This window comes from Pituophis catenifer, unplaced genomic scaffold, assembly GCF_029215685.1.
Source record: "Pituophis catenifer annectens isolate HBS135680 unplaced genomic scaffold, rPitCat1.0.hap2 SCAF_16, whole genome shotgun sequence".
Classification (NCBI taxonomy): Eukaryota; Metazoa; Chordata; class Lepidosauria; order Squamata; family Colubridae; genus Pituophis; species Pituophis catenifer.
Window position 1 is genome coordinate 13,479,131 of NW_027256896.1, and position 17,850 is coordinate 13,496,980.

Genomic DNA, 17,850 nt, shown 5'->3' on the forward strand with positions numbered 1-17,850 from the left:
AATAACAGATGCCTCCAGGACTGCTGCGGTTCTCAGAAACTAAATTTGACATCTCCGGCGCAAAAAAAGAAAAAAAAGAAAAAAAGAAAAAAAAAAGGTAGAAGTTTGGGTAGCGTTGCCAATTTTTCTTGTTCCGTCGTCCCAGCCAGAGTTAAAATTATTCTTGGCTGGCGTTGGTTTATTCAACGTTTCTGAATTTAGAGACTGCGCTCTTAATATTCTCTCCCCCTCCCTCCCCATCCTCACACTCCGCTTGCCTGCTGTAAAAAATTGCTCGCAGGTTCCGCGGCAAGCCACTTTTCTAAGAAATGAATCTGCCTTCCTCGTTTATGGCGCAGAAAATATTACGGTAACGAGGTTATCCGAGGCCTCGGCTTATAAAGTTACTTTGCGATTTTAGAAAGCATTTATAATAATTAAAACCCCCATATTCTCTAAGAACTCATTTGCTGTAATAGTAGGTCTGTTTTTCCCCTCTCTGCTTAAATATTCTCTGCTTAAAGGACTCTCTAAAGTTTTGGAGAGCGTTTCCAATAACTTTAATGGGCTTTGGGTAAACTTTCTAATTAACCCTAAAGAAGAAAGATACCCTGGGCTTATTTTATTTTAGACTTAGTAAATGTTAGCCAGGGAAAACTCTGAAATGTTCCGAAGACCAATTTCTGTATTGCTTTTGCTAATCTCATTGCGAGCCATTTGCTGAACAGGCACTCGCTGGCTTAGCTCTTGCAAGAGCCTTGATAGTACAGGGGTTTAGTGCACCCTGTTATTAACACAGCTGCCTGCAATTTCTGCTGGTTCGAATCTCTCCAAGGCTCAAGGTTGACTCAGCCTTCCATCCTTTCTAAGGTAGGTGAAATGAGGACCCAGTTTGTGGGGGCAATAAGCTGACTTTGTATAAAATATACAAAAGAATGAAGGCTATTGCTTAACGCATTGTAAGCCGCCCTGAGTCTCCGGAGAAGGGCGGCATATAAATCAAATTAAAAAAAAAAAAAATGGGTTACTTATATGAAACAGTAGAACGAGGTTGGGGATCAGGAAAATCAACAGATTGCTGGTAAAATGGACTTGAATACAGCACCCCTTCACGGGGGGCCCTTGATGCGTTCTGAGCTGGCTTGTTTTCTTTGCAGACTTTTCATTTTCCAACTGGGTAACATCATCCGCACTAATGATTCACTAGCTAGCACTGATGGTGTTGCCTAGTTGGGTAAGGAGCCTTGGTGGTGCAGCGGACTAAAGTGCTGTTAAGTAGCACTTAGCTGCCAGCTGCCTGCAATTACTGCGAGTTCAAATCTCACCAAGCTCAAGGTTGACTCAGCCTTCCATCCTGTCGAGGTAGGTAAAATGAGGATGCGGATTGTGGGGGCAATAAGCTGATTTTGTATAAAAAAGAACACCGCTTAGGGGGGGCCCGAAAGCCCTACTAAGCAGGTATATACAAAAGTATGAAGGCTGTTGCTTAACGCATTGTAAGCCGCCCTGAGTCTCGGGAGAAGGGCGGCATATAAATCGAACCAATAAAATAAATAATGAAACAACCTGCAAGAAAACAACCAAGCTCAAGAGAGCATCTACGATCCCATAGCCCTCCTGTTCTTCCTCTCCACCAACCCGACTCCCTTCTAGAGTTGATTATGGTACCTAGTTGGGTAGCGAAATGTCGGCAAGGAAACCAAGCTCAGAGAGCACTAGCAGCCCCATAATCCTCCTTGTCCTCTTCTCCACAAACCCCACTCCTGTTGTGACCCCGACTCCCAAGCCCGTCCTAACAGAGGAAGAGGACTCAGAAAGTGATGGGGAGGAAGTGACAAGGCCTCCCTCTCCAGGACCCTCCTCTCTGGCAATGCCTCAGGTTCCATCCGAAGGCCAGGAGGAACAGCCTGGGATATGCCAGGAGGAAAGCCTATCGGAACAACAACAGATAGGGAGCGAGGATGATGAATCCTGGCTTGATCCCAGACAGCGTCGGAGGGAGAAGCGTGCGCAGCATCGAAAGAGGCGTGGGAGGGCCAGAGGTTGAGCTGAGTCACTGAGCCACACCCCACAAAGAATAAAAGTGGGTGGGATTGCTCTTCAGGCTTTGTGACGGTCAAAGTTAAAAACCTGAGAGTCACATTGCGTTACCTGGAATCTGGCTTGTGCATATTTGGATTGGACCTTGGCTAACTCTTGCTTCGTGGATTACTTTTTGCTACTGAACCAGACTGAGGATAAACTCCCTCTTGCTTACTGTGAGTGAAAACTGACTTGGCAGGCATTTCGCAGTTTACTGCCAAAACTCTTATCTGCAAGAGTTTTCTAGTCTGATTGCTTAATAAAATCTTGGCAGGCATGCCTGGTTCTGTGTTTGCCTGTGTGGGGAAGGGGGACAGAACAACTCCCTTCTAGCAGGATGTTACCTAGTTGGGTAATGAAATGTCTGCAAGGAAACCAAGCTCAGAGAGCACCAAGGACCCCACAATCTTCCTCCTCTTCCTCTTCCTCCTCCTCCCCATTCCCTTCCCTTCTAGCATTGATGATGTTACCTAGTTGGGTAATGAAAGGTCGGAAAGAAAACAACCAAGCTCAAAGAGTACCAAGGACCCCATAGTCGTTGTCGTCCTCCTCCTCCTCTTCCTCTTCCTCCTCCTCCTATTCCATTCCATTCTGTTCCATTCTAGCACTGATGATGTTACCTATTTGGGTAATGTAACGTTTGCAAAAAACCCACCAAGCTCCGAGAGCATCACGGATCCCACAGTTCAATCCTGAGCTACAAATATTCTCTTCTGTCGAGTATCTATCCATCAGCTTGATTAAAGCAGTAATAATAATAATAATAATAATAATAATAATAATAATAATAATAATAATAATAATAATAATTTTATTTCTATACCGCCCTTCTCCCGAAGGACTCAGGGCGGTGTACAGCCTATTTAAAAACACAAGACAAAACATCAATTAAAAATTTAAAATAATTAAATAAATTTGTCTCAATTTAAAACCCCACAAATTTAAAATACCCCAATTTAAAATTATTATGTTGATAGCCCAGCCTGGCGGAGTACCCATCATACGTGCACTTATATATATATTACACCACAATACAATTTTACAACAAGACTTCCAAAATTGCTGCTGCTTCATTTCTCGTAATGGCATCAATTAAAGAAGCCCAGCATGTATTTCCAGGACTACACGAAGTCTTCAGATTCTGCCCTCCACAGCCCCTTCCACAGAGTGGTTAAATTGCAACTTTTTTTTTTTTTTTATTAAATGGGACCAAAAGAGAAAGTTATGAAATACCTGGGGAGTGATCAAATTACCTATTCCGTTAATTTAATATTAATGAAACGACTTGGGGAGCCACTGTATTAACTTCTTTATTAATTTCCATCTGAATGAAAATTAAATTACATCAAATTAAATTTAGATTTTGAGTTCACTCGCTTTGGGGAGTATCCCACACCGCCGCCACATGCTAAATTATTCCGTATTCTGAATAAGGTGCTATTTCCAATGGGCTTCATTTCAATTCCTAACTCAAAATCCACAATGCGTTTGATCCTCGGCAATGGCTAGATCAAGCTTTGATTAAGGGAAAGAGAGGAGAGAGAGGGAAAAAAAAGGGAGGGATAGAATTAAGATCCCATGAAGTTCTAGTACAGCTTTACAAAGCCGGCACACTTGGGGGCACCCAGGGGTCAAATCCAATTTTTTTTCCCTACCGGCTCTGTGGGTGTGGCTTGGTGGGCGTGGCAGGGGAAGGATATTGCAAAATCTCCATTCCCACCCCACTCCAGGGGAAGGATACTGCAAAATCCCCATTCCTTCCCCACTCCAGGGGAAGGATATTGCAAAATCCCCATTCCCTCCCCACTCCAGGGGAAGGATACTGCAAAATCCCCATTCCCTCCCCACTCCTGGGGAAGGATACTGCAAAATCTCCATTCCCTCCCCACTCCAGGGGAAGGATATTGCAAAATCCCCATTCCCTCCCCACTCCTGGGGAAGGATACTGCAAAATCCCCATTCCCACTCCACTCCTGGGGGAAGGATACTGCAAAATCCCCATTCCCTCCCCACTCCAGGGGAAGGATATTGCAAAATCCCCATTCCCACCCTACTCCTGTGGGAAGGATATTGCAAAATCCCCATTCCCTCCCCACTCCTGGGGGAAGGATACTGCAAAATCCCCATTCCCACCCCACTCCTGGGGGAAGGATATTGCAAAATCCCCATTCCATCCCCATTCCATCCCCACTCTGAGGCCAGCCAGAGATGGTATTTGCTGGTTCTCTGAACTACTCAAAATTTCCACTACCGGTTTTCCAGAACCTGTCACAACCTGCCGGATTTCACCCCTGCAGAAATCCGAAGATCAGGTGGCCGGCGTGCATGCGAAGATCAGCTGGCTGGCACTCTTGCGGGGCCCGGAAACCAGAAGAGCAGCTGGCGACGGCGAACGTGCCCACAGAGAGGGTTCTGCGTGCCACCTCTGGCATGCGTGCTATAGGTTTGCCATCACGGATATAGGGTCTCCTGCCTGTACACAGATTAGAAGACCTCCCAAGGTCCCTTCCAACTGTGTTATTCTGTATTCTGAACGGGGGGGGGGGGGGGGAGAGATGCAGCGGAGAACTGGAAGAAGATATAGCAGAACAAGTCTGCAGGACACAGCTGCAGAACCCACCAAGTTTAACGCAGAAAAACACATCTCGAGAGTTTGTTAGGCAAAAAGATTTCCAAAGCTTGCCATCGCTCGTTGTCTACACGGGAATGTCAGGAGTGGACAGTGATTTTGAGTGCCAGGAGTGGGGGAAAAAGGTACGTTACCAAGTAGAGAATTCCTAATATTACCATTTTTTTTTAAAAAAAAATGCATTCATAGCTCCTGTTATTTCCCCTTCTTGGGAAGGAGGAAAGAGAAACACCGTGGGAAAGCTTATAGACTATGAGCAATCCAGTGGTGGTATTTAGCCGGTTATATCCGGTTCGGGCGAATCGGTAGCAGTGGCTGTGGGAGGCTCCACCCACCCGCCCGGATGTCATCACGTCCCATTTTTGACGCTGTGCACGCACAGAAGGTTCTGCACATGTGCAGAGGTGTCACACGCTCGCTTCACTCGCGCGCGCGCTCACATTTGTGAACCTGTATCAAAGGTAAATCAATACCACCACTGGAGCAGTCATCACAGCAAGCTGGACTATCTAACTTGACTAGGCTAAATTGTAAGGGTTTTTTTGACGGTTGCTCTGTCCCAAGAGCCCTGTGATCAGGGGTGAAATGCTCCCGGTTCAGAACGGGTCGCCCGATCCAGTAACGATGATGGCGGGTGGTTCGGAGAACAGGTAGCAAAAATCCCAGCTGATCGGCAGCGGTTTTTCAAAGCATTAGAAAAAAATGCTTTGAAAAGTTTTAAAAAAAAGTTGGCCACGCCCACCAAGCCACATCCACAGAACCGGTAGTAATAAATTTTACATTTCACCCCTGCCAGTGATCCCCTTTTACGACCTTCTGACAAGCCATGTCAATGGGAAAGCCAGATCCACTTAACAACCGGGTGACTTAACGTATCAACTGCAGTGATAACCCTTCACAACTTTGTCAAGAACGGAGGTAAAATGGTGCCAAGCTCACTTAACAAACGTCTCCCTTAGCTAACAGCAATTTTTTTGGTCTCCGTGGTGGTCGTACGTCGAGGACTACCTGTCTTGCCATTGTGTAATATAAAATGTCATTATTGTAATCATAAAGACTTCCAAGTTGAAAGGGTTCGTAATTGCAACTTTTGGGATGATGAGGTTGAAACCTACCAGGGCGCGATAAAAATATCATTCTAACGCTCCCATCCAAAAGATGCTCTTGTCCCATTATATTTGACAGTTGACGCTTCTTTTGGTGGCCAGAATTGCTACAGTGAGTAAGTTTTCACTCTGCTCTAAACAATCCCCGAATATTTTTGGAATCCGTATTCAACTCTCTATCTTTAAGGAGCATCTTTTTTACTCCCACTGGTATAACTTCATCTGTCATGAACTAATACAAATATTGCCCCGAGCTTATTCATTTTGAAGGTTTACCAAAGGAGCGGAACAAGCTGGCATTCCATCTTAAATCTTTAACTATCTCCAATTATCTCTCTCGGTAAGGGGATACGGGTAAGTCCTCGGCTTACAAACACAACGGAGCCCAAAACATCTGTTGCTAAGGGAGACAATTGGTTCAGTGAGTTTTACGACCCCATTTTACGACCTTCCTTATCGTCGTCGTTAACTGAATCACTGCAGCTGTTCAGTTAGTAACCCGGTTGTTAAGTGAATCGGGCTTCCCCGTTGACTTGGTTTGTCAGACGGTCGCAAAAGGAGGATAATGTGACCCCAGGATACAGCAACCGTCATAAATACAATAGCGGCAAAAATTGTGGAAATCTTTTGGGAAAAGTGTATTTTCTAAAACTAGCTAATAGCACCATTTTTTTGGTAGTACCAGGGGTGAAATGCTCCCAGTTCGGACCGGGTCACCTGATCCGGTAATGGTGGTGGGTGGTTCGGAGAACCGGTAGCAAAAAACCCCTGCACACACACACACACACACACACACACACACACACACACACACACACACACACACACACCATGCCCAGCTGAGCCGAGCAATCATCAGAGGCTTTTTTTTACTTTTAAAAGATTTTTTCAGCTGTCTACAACCCCTTCGGCCGAAAAGGTTGTAGAAAAAAAAAATACCTTTAAAAGCCTCTGGCGATCCCAGCTGAGTCGCCTGATTGTCAGAGGCTTTTAAAAGCATTTTTTTCTGCAACCTCTTCGGCCGATTGCCATGCTCCCAGAAACTCCCAGATTGGGTTTATTATTAGGGGATGTCTTTTTGGGGGAAACAGGGTAGATAGATACTGTAGACAGACAGACAGACAGACAGACAGACAGACAGACAGACAGACAGACAGACAGACAGATACCATGTTTTTCTGAAAATAAGACCTTGTCTTATATATTTTTTTGAATCCTGAAATAAGCGCTTGGCCTTATTGCCGCACGCTCAACAGCCTGATTGGGCTTATTATCAGGGGATGTCTTATTTTGAGGGAAACAGGGTAGTTTACTATCTAATCAATAGATAGTATCCCGACCTTTACACATCTAACATTTCACAAGATGTTGGAATCCCTTTTTTTTTTTTAATGGGCCTTGGACAGCTAGAAATTTTCTTTCAGCAACTCTGGGCAATGTGTTTTAGGGATTTTATGCATTTTTTTATATACTTAGGAATTGATGGGTTTTATTCTGCTGTTATTTTGTTGTTTTGTACGCTGCCTTGAATGTTGGGAGAAGGTGGCATAAAAGTGGGGGGAAATAAAATAAAAATGACTTTGGTGATTTATTTTACACCCGTGAGCAAACTTGTATGCAGTACCTTTGGATGGTTTAAATTTCCTTCCTTCCTTCCTTCCTTCCTTCCTTCCTTCCTTCCTTCCTTCCTTCCTTCCTTCCCTTCCTTCCTTCCTCCATCCCCTCCACCTCCCTCCCTTCCTCCATCTTCCTTCCTTCTATTCCATTCCATTCGTCCCTTCCTTTCTCCATTCCCTCCACCTCCCTACCTCCCTTGCATTCAATTCCATTCCTCCTTCCTCCCTTCCTTTCTCCATTCCTTCCACCTTCCTTCCTTCTATTCATCCTTCCTTCCTTCCTTCCTCCCTTCCTTCCTCCATCCCCTCCTCCTTCCTTCCTTCCTTCCTTCCTTCCTTCCTTCCTTCCTTCCTTCCTTCCTTCCTTCCTTCCTTCCTTCCTCCATTCTATTCCATTCCTTCCTCCCTCCCTCCCTTCTAGATTCCTTGCTTGCTCTTCTCCCTTCTACTCCACTTTCTTTCCTTTCCCCACCCCCTCCCTCCCTCCCTGTTGGATTGACCTCTGAATTAACTGGCCATTGCCCAGGGTGCCCATAATTTTTAAGTGTAGAGATCTATCAACATCTGTGGAAGGAACAGGGAGCTGGCAGTTCCGCAGATGTTGCTAAATTACAGTTCCCCATATGTCTCAATCTGGGCCATGCTAGCTGGCATTCTCGGGTGTTGTGGTTTAGCAACATCTGGAGGATCACACGTTGTTCTTCCCCTGCCTCCTTTTTGCCCTCCAATCCAGAAGTGCTCTGCATTGCAGTGATTTTAGTCTACCCAACCTTTGTAATGCGCAAACAATTGCGGGCTCGCCATAAAGAAAGAAACGATTTACACAGATCCCTCCCGGCTTGGCTTATAAATATTTTAGCAGGAGACGCATGTTTTGTTTGCTAGATAAGTGTAATCTAAAGTGGTGAAGGAAAATACTGTAGGTCTCCTGTAACAAATTGATCAAATGTAAGGAAACTAAAGACAAGACACTTCCTAAAATAATAGCGCACTTCTAGCTCGCAAAAAGTTACTGAACGCAGAAGAGAAAAATTACCACCAGAAGAGAAAAAAACATATTTTTTGGGGGGGAAATCCTTTTTGATACCCTTCTGGAAACGCAAAAAGTAGCTTTTGACTAGAGAGGACTGTCTCAGAAGCTAAGGAAGACAGAAAAATATATTAGATATTGTCCAAGATGCAGAGAAGAGCAACAAAGATGATCAGAGGTCAAAGCAGATGATGAACGATTGACGGTTCTGGACCGTTCTTTCTTTTCCCTTCTCATCCATCTAACAAAAGATCTTTCACTGCTCATCCATCAAATAAACAAAAGGATGAGGGCGTGTCTCGATAACAGCCTTTCAATATTTGAGGGTATCACGGAGAACAGAGGGAGTCAAGCTATTCTCCAAAGCACCTGAGGGCAGGAGAAGAAGCAACGGGTGGAAACTAATCAAGGAGAGAAGCAACCTAGAACTAAGGAGAAAATTCCTGACAGTTAGAACAATTAATCAGTGGAACGACTTGCCTCCAGAAGTTGTGAATGCTCCAACACTGGAAGTTTTTAAGAAGAGATTGGATAACCATTTGTCTGAAGTGGTGTAGGGTTTCATGCCTAAGCAGGGGGTTGGACTAGATGACCTCCAAGGTCCCTTCCAACTCTGTTATTCCGTATTCTGAACAGGAGACGACACAGCGAAGAACAGAAAAAGGTCTAGAAAAGTCTGCAGAACACAGCTGCATCCACCAAGTTTAACGCAGGAAAACAGGAGGACTAGAAGATTTCCAGCATCTCTTCCAACTCTGTTTTTCTGTTACCCAGACAATCAATGTCTGGGTAATGTTACCAATGACTGCATCTCAAACGATCCATCTGTTAAACTACTGAAGTTCGCAGATGACACAACAGTGATCGGTCTCATTCGAGACAACGATGAATCCGCATACAGACGAGAGGTTGAACAACTAGCCTCGTGGTGCGACCGGAACAATCTGGAACTGAACAGACTCAAAACCGTAGAAATGGTGGTGGACTTTAGGAGAAACCCTCCCATACTTTCACCTCTTACAATACTAGACAACACAGTATTAACAGTAGGTTTCTAGGTTCTATCATATCTCAAGACCTAAAATGGTCACCTAACATCAAAAACGTCATCAAAAAAGCACAACAAAGAATGTTCTTTCTACGCCAACTCAGGAAGCTCAAACTGCCCAAGGAGCTGCTGATCCAGTTCTACAGAGGAATTATTGAGTCTGTCATCTGCACCTCCATAACTGTCTGGTTTGGCTCTGCAACCCAACAAGACAGACACAGACTTCAGAGGATCATTAGAATGGCAGAAAAAAACAATGGCTACCAACCTGCCTTCCATTGAGGACCTGTCTATTGCACGAGTCAAAAAGAGGGCTGGGAAAATATTTACAGGCCCCTCGCATTCTGGACATAAATGGTTTCAACTCCTACCCTCAAAATGACGCTATAGAGCACTGCACACTAGAACAACTAGACACAAGGACAGTTTTTTTTCCCGAACGCCATCACTCTGCTAAACAAATAATTCCCTCAACACCGTCAAACTATTCACTAAGTCTGCACTACTATTACTATTAGTCTTCTCATCGTTCCTATCACCCATCTCCTCCCACTTATGACTGCATGACTGTAACCTTGTTGCTGGTATCCTTACGATTTATATTGACTGTTTCTTAATATGATTTGATTGCTTATTTGTACCCTATGACTATCATTAAGTGTTGTACCTTATGATTCTTGATGAATGTCTCGTCTTTTTATGTACACTGAGAGCATATGCACCAAAGACAAATTCCTTGTGTGTCCAATCACACTTGGCCAACAAAGAATTCTATTCTATTCTATTCTATTCTATTCTATTCTATTCTATTCTATTCTATTCTATTCTATTCTATTCTATTCTATTCTATTCTATCCTATCCTATCCTATCCTATCCTATCCTATCCTCTATTCTATTCTATTCTATTCTATTCTATTCTATTCTATTCTATTCTATTCTATTCTATTCTATCAACATCTTGGCTGTGTTCTCCAACCTTCTCGTGAACCTCAGTATCACGACTCCGAAACTTTCCTTATCTGTCTTTTCAGATGCTTCCAGATGCTTCAGCTAAAACCCCTCGGGTTCAAGATATGATCTGACTATTTTCTCAGCATTTTGACCTCCGGCTCTGGTATGGCTTTGGAATTTGCTTTTCGGTTGCTAGTGAGACCCGAGGCTGTTTAAAGACCAGGCAATTAACTTCTCATGAATGTTAATGGCTGGGTTTGGGCCATGGGTTGAGCTATTCGGCAAGTGTGAGTGGAGCCCTTATTAAAGAACGGATTCAGCCAATAACTTCGGGGCCCTTCAGGTCAGGGAAAACAGCCTCAAAAATCTGTGGAAAAGCTTCTCCAATTTGCTGCCAAATCATGTGGATGTAATGGAAGAAGAAGAAAAATGGCAAGGTGTAGGAAAATACACCGAGCGTGTGGCACAAACCTGGCCGTTAGAACAAAGCATAATGTGTGTTTAGTTTGTTTCTGGACAGTGCATTCTGCACAGCTAGTAGTGCCGTCTCCTAACTGTAATTCATGGTTTATGTGTTGCATGAACTCAAGCATGCAGAATCAAATGGAACGTAAGCAAAGTTTCATAATGACTCCTTTCCACCTTGTTGCTTCAGATTACCTTAAAATCATTTTCAGGGGAAGGATAGGGCAAGGGCAAGGAAAGGGAAAAGAAAAAAGGAGAGGGAAAGGAAAAAAAAGAGAGAGGGGAGGGATGAGGAAGGGAAGGGATGATGAAGGCAAGGAAAGGAGAAGGGATGAGGAAGGGAAGGGGAAGGGAAAAGAAGAGAAGAGAAGAGAAGAGAAGAGAAGAGAAGAGAAGAGAAGAGAAGAGAAGAGAAGAGAAGAGAAGAGAAGAGAAGAGAAGAGAAAGGTATTAGGAAGGATGGGGAAGGAGAAAGGATGGGGAAGGGAAAGGGGAGGAAGGGATGAGGAAGGAGAAGGGATGAGGAAGGGAAGGGGAAGGAATGAGAAAGGGATGAGAAAGGGAAGTGAAAGGGAAGTGAAAGGGAAGGGAAGGGAAGAGAAGAGAAGAGAAGAGAAGAGAAGAGAAGAGAAGAGAAGAGAAGAGAAGAGAAGAGAAGAGAAGAGAAGAGAAGAGAAGAGGGAGGGATGAGGAAGAGAGGGGAAGGAGAAGGGATGAGGAAGGGAAGTGAAAGGAAAGGAAGGGAAGGGAAGTCTGGTTTCACTATACTGACCAAAGGGTTAGTAATAATTTAATGCACAACCGAAAACAATTAACAGGCTAAATCGATGCAAGGAAATTAATGCAGTACCCTTCCTCTTAAAGCTTTTGTGGAATAATCCGTGGAAGGGAATATATAAAGTAAGAAAAAAGAAAAGAAAGGAAGACAACCCATCCTTGAAGAAATGACAGGCAAAAATATTTCAGAGCCCTGTCTTTGTGAGCTTGCCAGACATTCAACCCCCACCCACCCCATCTTTGGACATCAGTGATGAACCAGGAAGGTTCGTCAAGTACAGTGTCTCTCAACCTTAGCAATTTTTAAGAAGTGTGGACTTCAACTCCCAGAATTCCCCAGGCCAGATGACAACTCTGGGCTACAAGCACTGCATCAATACCGAGAAACAGATTGGGATCCAGAGATGTTTGTGGTCACTTATGATCTTCTTCCCCAGTGAAGAAGAGACAAAATCCTAGACAATTCTGGAAGGACACAAAGTGTGTTGATCTGAGTGGAAACTGTGGATTGGAGAAAGCTGACATAAAAACAATGTCATTGTCCAGGCTGCAATGAGGAGTGGTGGGATGGCCTAGAGGTGGAGCTCTCGCCTCACAATCAGGAGGCTGTGAGTTCGATCCTATGTAGAGGCAGATATTTCTCTCTCTGGGCACAATTGAGAATATATCTGCTGAACAAAACTCCACACTGGCAACAAGAAGGGCATCCGGCCAGTAAACACTCTGCTAGCTCCATTCAGTTGCCCAGACTCCACCCTGCAAGGGATTATGGAGTCGTTAAACGATGATGATGATTGTCCAGGTTGCAATGACGAGCCCAGGATATCAAAAGCATGAATACGCCTGAGTTAAAAGCTGTCACATTTTTCAGTCGAGATTGTTTCAGTTTTGTTGAGAAACAAAAAGGAACACGCCGAGATTTAAAAGAGAACTAGCAAATGGGTGCTTTCCACACAAAAAATCAGGATCTTGGGTGCGACGTTAAGTTATTGAGAGCCAGCTCGTTAAAAAAAACAACAACAACCCAAAACCTTCAAACCTTCAGATATTTGTATTTTGCTCTGCTTTAAAATGAAAGCTCATATGTGAACATCTTGAAGATTATGGGAGTTCCTTTGCCAGAAAACACCAGCTGACGGGTGCTAAGAAATGCATCTTGAAGCACACTTCCCTGTCCTTTTTGCGGGAGTGAAACTTCTGTTTCTACAGACTGCCTTCAAAAACAAAAAACAAAAAAACACCCTTCTCTCATTCGTCAGCCAAATGGTTTTTGCCTGCTCTAATTGTGCTACGTGGAACAAAGTGTTCCAATTAAAGATGGGGAAGAGGTGAGGGATTTTCACCTTGCCTGTAACTTATTCCAAGTGACTGTCCGTTAGATTTATGGATCACCTTTCCTCCTGGTAACCTGTGGTAGCCTGGCCGGCTTAAAACCATTAATCACTTGGAAGATCCCCCACCCACCCAAAAAACCCACAAATTTATTAAACATGCAAATAGCTACAGTCAGGGATGGGATTCAAAAATTTTAGCAACTGGTTCTCTGCCTGGTTGCTGGGTGGGCATGGGCATGGGGGCGTGGCCTACTTGACCATCTGCACCACAGTGGGGAGCGGGTATTTTCGCCCTCCCCAGGCTCCGGAGGCTTTCTTTGAGCCTCTGGGAGGGCAAAAACAGCCTCCCCCGGACTCCGGAGGCCGGAAACGACCTTGTTTCCAGACTTCCAGTAGGCCCGTTTTTCGCCCTCCCCAGGCTCCGGAGGCTTTCTTTGAGCCTCTGGGAGGGCAAAAACAGCCTCCCCCGGACTCCGGAGGCCGGAAACGACCTTGTTTCCAGACTTCCAGTAGGCCCGTTTTTCGCCCTCCCCAGGCTCCGGAGGCTTTCTTTGAGCCTCTGGGAGGGCAAAAACAAGCCTGTTTCTGGACTTCCGGTAGGCCCATTTTTCGCCCTCCCACAGCCTCCGTGTGGGCCCTGCACTTACCTTGCATCCAAAAAGGGCCGTGTGGAGACTCCTGGGAGGGGCGGGGTGGGCGGAGCCAGCCAGTTCTTGCAACTACCGGTTCGGCGAACCAGATGTAAAATTAGCATCCGGTTCACGCGAACCGGTCTGAACTGGCTGAATCCCACTCCTGGCTACAGTATGCGGGTAGTCAATTGTCTAACGATGGTAATTGTTGCCGACCCCTGCCCCAAACGGAGAGCTATTTTTCTCCTCTTTTACACTTCTATTCATCGCTAAAGATCTATTTACCGCTATCAATGCAATCCAATCCCACTTCCAACGAAGTAGTTCTGTTGTTGTTGTTTTTAAGCTCCCTCTTCTCTCTCTCTCAAAAAACCCCCCAAAAACATTTAAACCTTTTTTGTGCTGGCTGAAAGATGCTTCTTAAAATCACACGCCAAGTTGTGACAACCTCACACGAGTCCTCCTTCAGGTTTTGTTTTGTTTTTCCCCCACCTTTTATAAATTACAGAAGGAAGAAAAATACCACTCGACGCCCATTAAACCATCAATCCTTTCTCGAGAGATACTTACACGAAAAAGGGCATCAGTTGGATGAGAGTCTCTTTTTTGGGGTTGGCAATGAATTCCGGCAGAGACTGAATGACTTTGTTCATCACGTTTCTCAAGTAGTTTTGCAACTGCTTCCGCCGTTCCTCCACGAACTTGGCATCCTAAAGAGGAAAGCGAGGAGAGAATCCCTGAATTCGCCCGGCTTGGCAAGTTAAATCGTAACGCTAACATTTGCGTGTCCTTGTACAAGCAAAAGGGCTGCCCTGGAGACGAAGGGGCAATCACGGGCCCAGGCAGGCCTACAGAAGTCCAGATGTTCTGAATGACAACTTCCAACCAATATTGGGCATTGGGAGTCGTCATTCAACAACAGCTGGAGCGGGGGGGGTCAAACTCGATTTCATTGAGGGCCGTATCAGGGTTGAGTTTGACCTCGGGAGGGAGCAGTGTGGCATGGCCAGCTCAATGTCACTTTATGGTGGCCAAGTGCTAAGACAGGACTTTGTTCAAAGCCACCCTCCCTCTAATTATAACCTTCCTTCCTTCCTTCCTTCCTTCCCTTCTTTTTCTTTCCCTCTTCATTCTCCTTTCGTCTTCCTTCCCCTCTTTCCTTCTTTTTCCTTCCTTGCTCTATTCCCATCTTCCCTTCTTTTTCTTTGTCTTTCCTCTTTCTCCTTCCTTCCTTCCTTCTCTTTTTTCCTTCCCTCTTCATTCTCCTTTCATCTTCCTTCCCCTTTCCTTCTTTTTCCTTCCTTGCTCTATTCCCATCTTCCCTTCTTTTTCTTTGTCTTTCCTCTTTCTCCTTCCTTCCTTCTCTTTTTTCCTTCCCTCTTTACTCTCCTTTCGTCTTCCTTCCCTCCTTTCTTATTTTTTCTTCCTTGCTCTCTTCCAATCTTCCCTTCTTTTTCTTTGTCTTTCCTCTTTCTCCTTCCTTCCTTCTCTTTTTTCCTTCCCGCTTCATTCTCCTTTCGTCTTCCTTCCCCTCTTTCCTTCTTTTTCCTTCCTTGCTCTTTTCCCATCTTCCCTTCTTTTTTCTTTGTCTTTCCTCTTTCCCTGTCCCTTCTTGCAAGCTCAAATGCAAAAGGGGAAGAAACGTTTCTCCTTTTGTTTTGTTTTTAGTTCATTTGTCTAGCCCTCTCCCAGTGAAAATGGAGTGGGGGGGCCCTCCATTTCCACTGGCAGAGGCACCACAGGTTGGTCCTTCGCTGTTTCCAAGGCAGCCCCGTGGGCAAAATCTAACCACCTAAACTCAATCTAAGTCTTGAGTTTGACACCCCTGCGCTAGAAGGTCATGGGTATTGTAGACATGTAGAAGGACAGGCAGAGCCTGAGGGTGGAGTCAAGAGAGGTATCAGCCTGGCATCATAACATTCCCACAAGCAGTCTAAGTACAACACTTCTTGAATTCCGTTGACTCTTATGTAGCAGCAATTTAGTGTGACCATTATTTGACTAGATTCTTGTATAGAGGCATGAGCAATAAATCAGCTTAACTGGAATTTAACAGATAATCCTGATTCTTCTGCCTGACGGTTCCTACATAGGAAACAGGTTCAGAACTCAATGGCATGCAACACGTTTCCACTTTCAAAACATTACAAGCTCAGAGCAGTGCTTAGGGTTAAAAACAGCTGCTCCAATCTCACTGGATGCATGTTGAGTTTGGAACTCTTTCAGATGAGTTGAAACAACATGGGGGCACACATTTTTCGCTGTGGTTTGAAACAACCTGCCCTGGGCTAATTCAACAGTCTGAACTAAGGTGGAATGCTCAGAAATGTTTTCCATTCAGAACATTTTGAATAAATCTACCAACATCAGGTTACAAGATATTACCAATTGCTCTAGTTAGGTGTTCTGTCGGATCCAGCTGCTGAGCAGATGTGCTCAGAAGCATGGGCTAGGGGGTGTTTGCCTATTTCCATTGCTGAAAGACAAGGACCCTGTCAGCACTTCAACCTGCATTTACTCTAGTGCTGACATAAGAAGGAGAAGAGGGGGGCAGCTGGCTGGAGGACGCTTGACTTCTCACCTACTTATTTTCCCTGAAGATAATATCCCCTAGGAGATGAGATGGGAGGGGGGGACACTCCTGGGAGCTGAAGTAGTAGATATGGGGAGAGTGATTTGGAAGAGGGCCAATGAGATGCAGAGAATTGGGGAATGGAAAGGGAAGGTTTGGGGTCAGGAAGTCAGAGTTGGCTACGCCACAATCGGGGACAGGTTGTCGTGCTTAATAAAATGAAAGATTTCTTCAAAGACTATTTGTTTGGAAATGCAATTTATTTTATTTGAGACAACATCGAAACCTGACAGACCCATTGATAACTTAGTTTTGAGAACTTGCCTAGTCCCTTCTGAAAGCGGTCTAAACTGGTGGGCTGGGTGGGCTGCTGGGGGTTCGCAGGGGTTCGGGAGAACCTCTAGCTAAGTTTCTGTGCAGTTCGGAGAACCCCCAAATCCCATTGGCTGGCCCCACCCACCCCGCAACACTCCTCCCAGGAGTCCCCACGCGACCCGTTTTGGATGCAGGTAAGTGCAGGGCACGCACGGAAACTCAGGAAGGGCGAAAAACGAGTTTACTGGAAATTCAGGAAGGGTGGAAACGGGACCGTTTCTGGCCTCCAGAGGGCCTCCGGATCCTGGGGAGGCCATTTTCACCCTGCCAGAGGCTTGAGAAAAGCCTCCGGAGCCCGGGGAGGGCAAAAACTCCCCACCTCCCACTGTGGTGCAGGAGGTCAACTAGGCCATGCCCACCATGGCCACGGCCATCCAGCAACCGGGCAGGGAACCCCTTGCAAAAATTTTTGAAGCCCACCCCTGCTTATATTGGCACAAACTAGAGCACCGCCATTCATACGAGTCTCTTCCAATTTAGTTTCCAAGTTCCTCTGGCGTGACAGCATATTAGAAGCAAGAAATCTCTGGAAAGAAGCCCAAGGGAAAAGGCAAAGGGCTGGTAGACCAGCTTAAGGAAAGTTTTTTTTTTTTCTTTAACAATTTGCAGAACTGCATTTCCGGCGGCTTTCTGCTGGCAGCTGCGCAGATGACCTTGTAGAAGTTAGCCGGAGGCGGCGATAGTTATATAAACAAAGGCATGCTTTAAAACCTGGCTAACACCAAAAGCCCAAGGAAAAAAAAAAACCTCACACCGGCTCTTCCCTAATTGATGATGGCAATGTTCCTCCGTCTCAGCAATTTTTAAGACCTGTGGACTTCAACTCCCAGAATTCCCCAGCCACTGAACCTAGTTTTAATCTGCATTATTTGTTTTTTTTTTCTGTGCTAAACATTTGGAGGGATGGAGGGGGAAGAAGACTTCCGAAGTCTCTCTCCTTCAGGTCAAAGGGAGAAACGGTTTTAGGAAGCGAGAGGTTGCTAATTCCTTTTAACAGATGGATGTCACTGCAGATTTAGCAAAACTGGCATGGGGGAACGTTAAAGATTTATAGGAATTCAGCATGAAGATAGGAAGACTCTGACTCAAGCTGGCATTTCTCCTTTCCCCTCCATGTAATATCCAAGAATAAGGAGGGGCCGTTACAGTAGCCCTTAATTTTTTATAGTTATCTCTTGGAAAACTTCTTTAGAACTATTTAAAATAGCTATCCTTATTAAGGTGGGTAACTTGAAATGGCTGAGCAAATACAA

At 45.0% G+C, this 17,850-nt stretch overlaps 1 protein-coding gene across 3 annotated transcripts in view; it reads right to left on the reverse strand.

The window, feature by feature from the left end:
• Nucleotides 1–17,850, reverse strand: part of SNX29 (sorting nexin 29) — a 153,641-nt gene that overhangs the window by 17,653 nt on the left and 118,138 nt on the right. For all 3 annotated transcript variants that reach the window (XM_070955161.1, XM_070955160.1, XM_070955162.1), the window contains one exon: nt 14,221–14,360. In XM_070955161.1, coding sequence (XP_070811262.1) covers nt 14,221–14,360 — 140 coding nt within the window. The remainder of the gene's footprint in view (nt 1–14,220; nt 14,361–17,850) is intronic.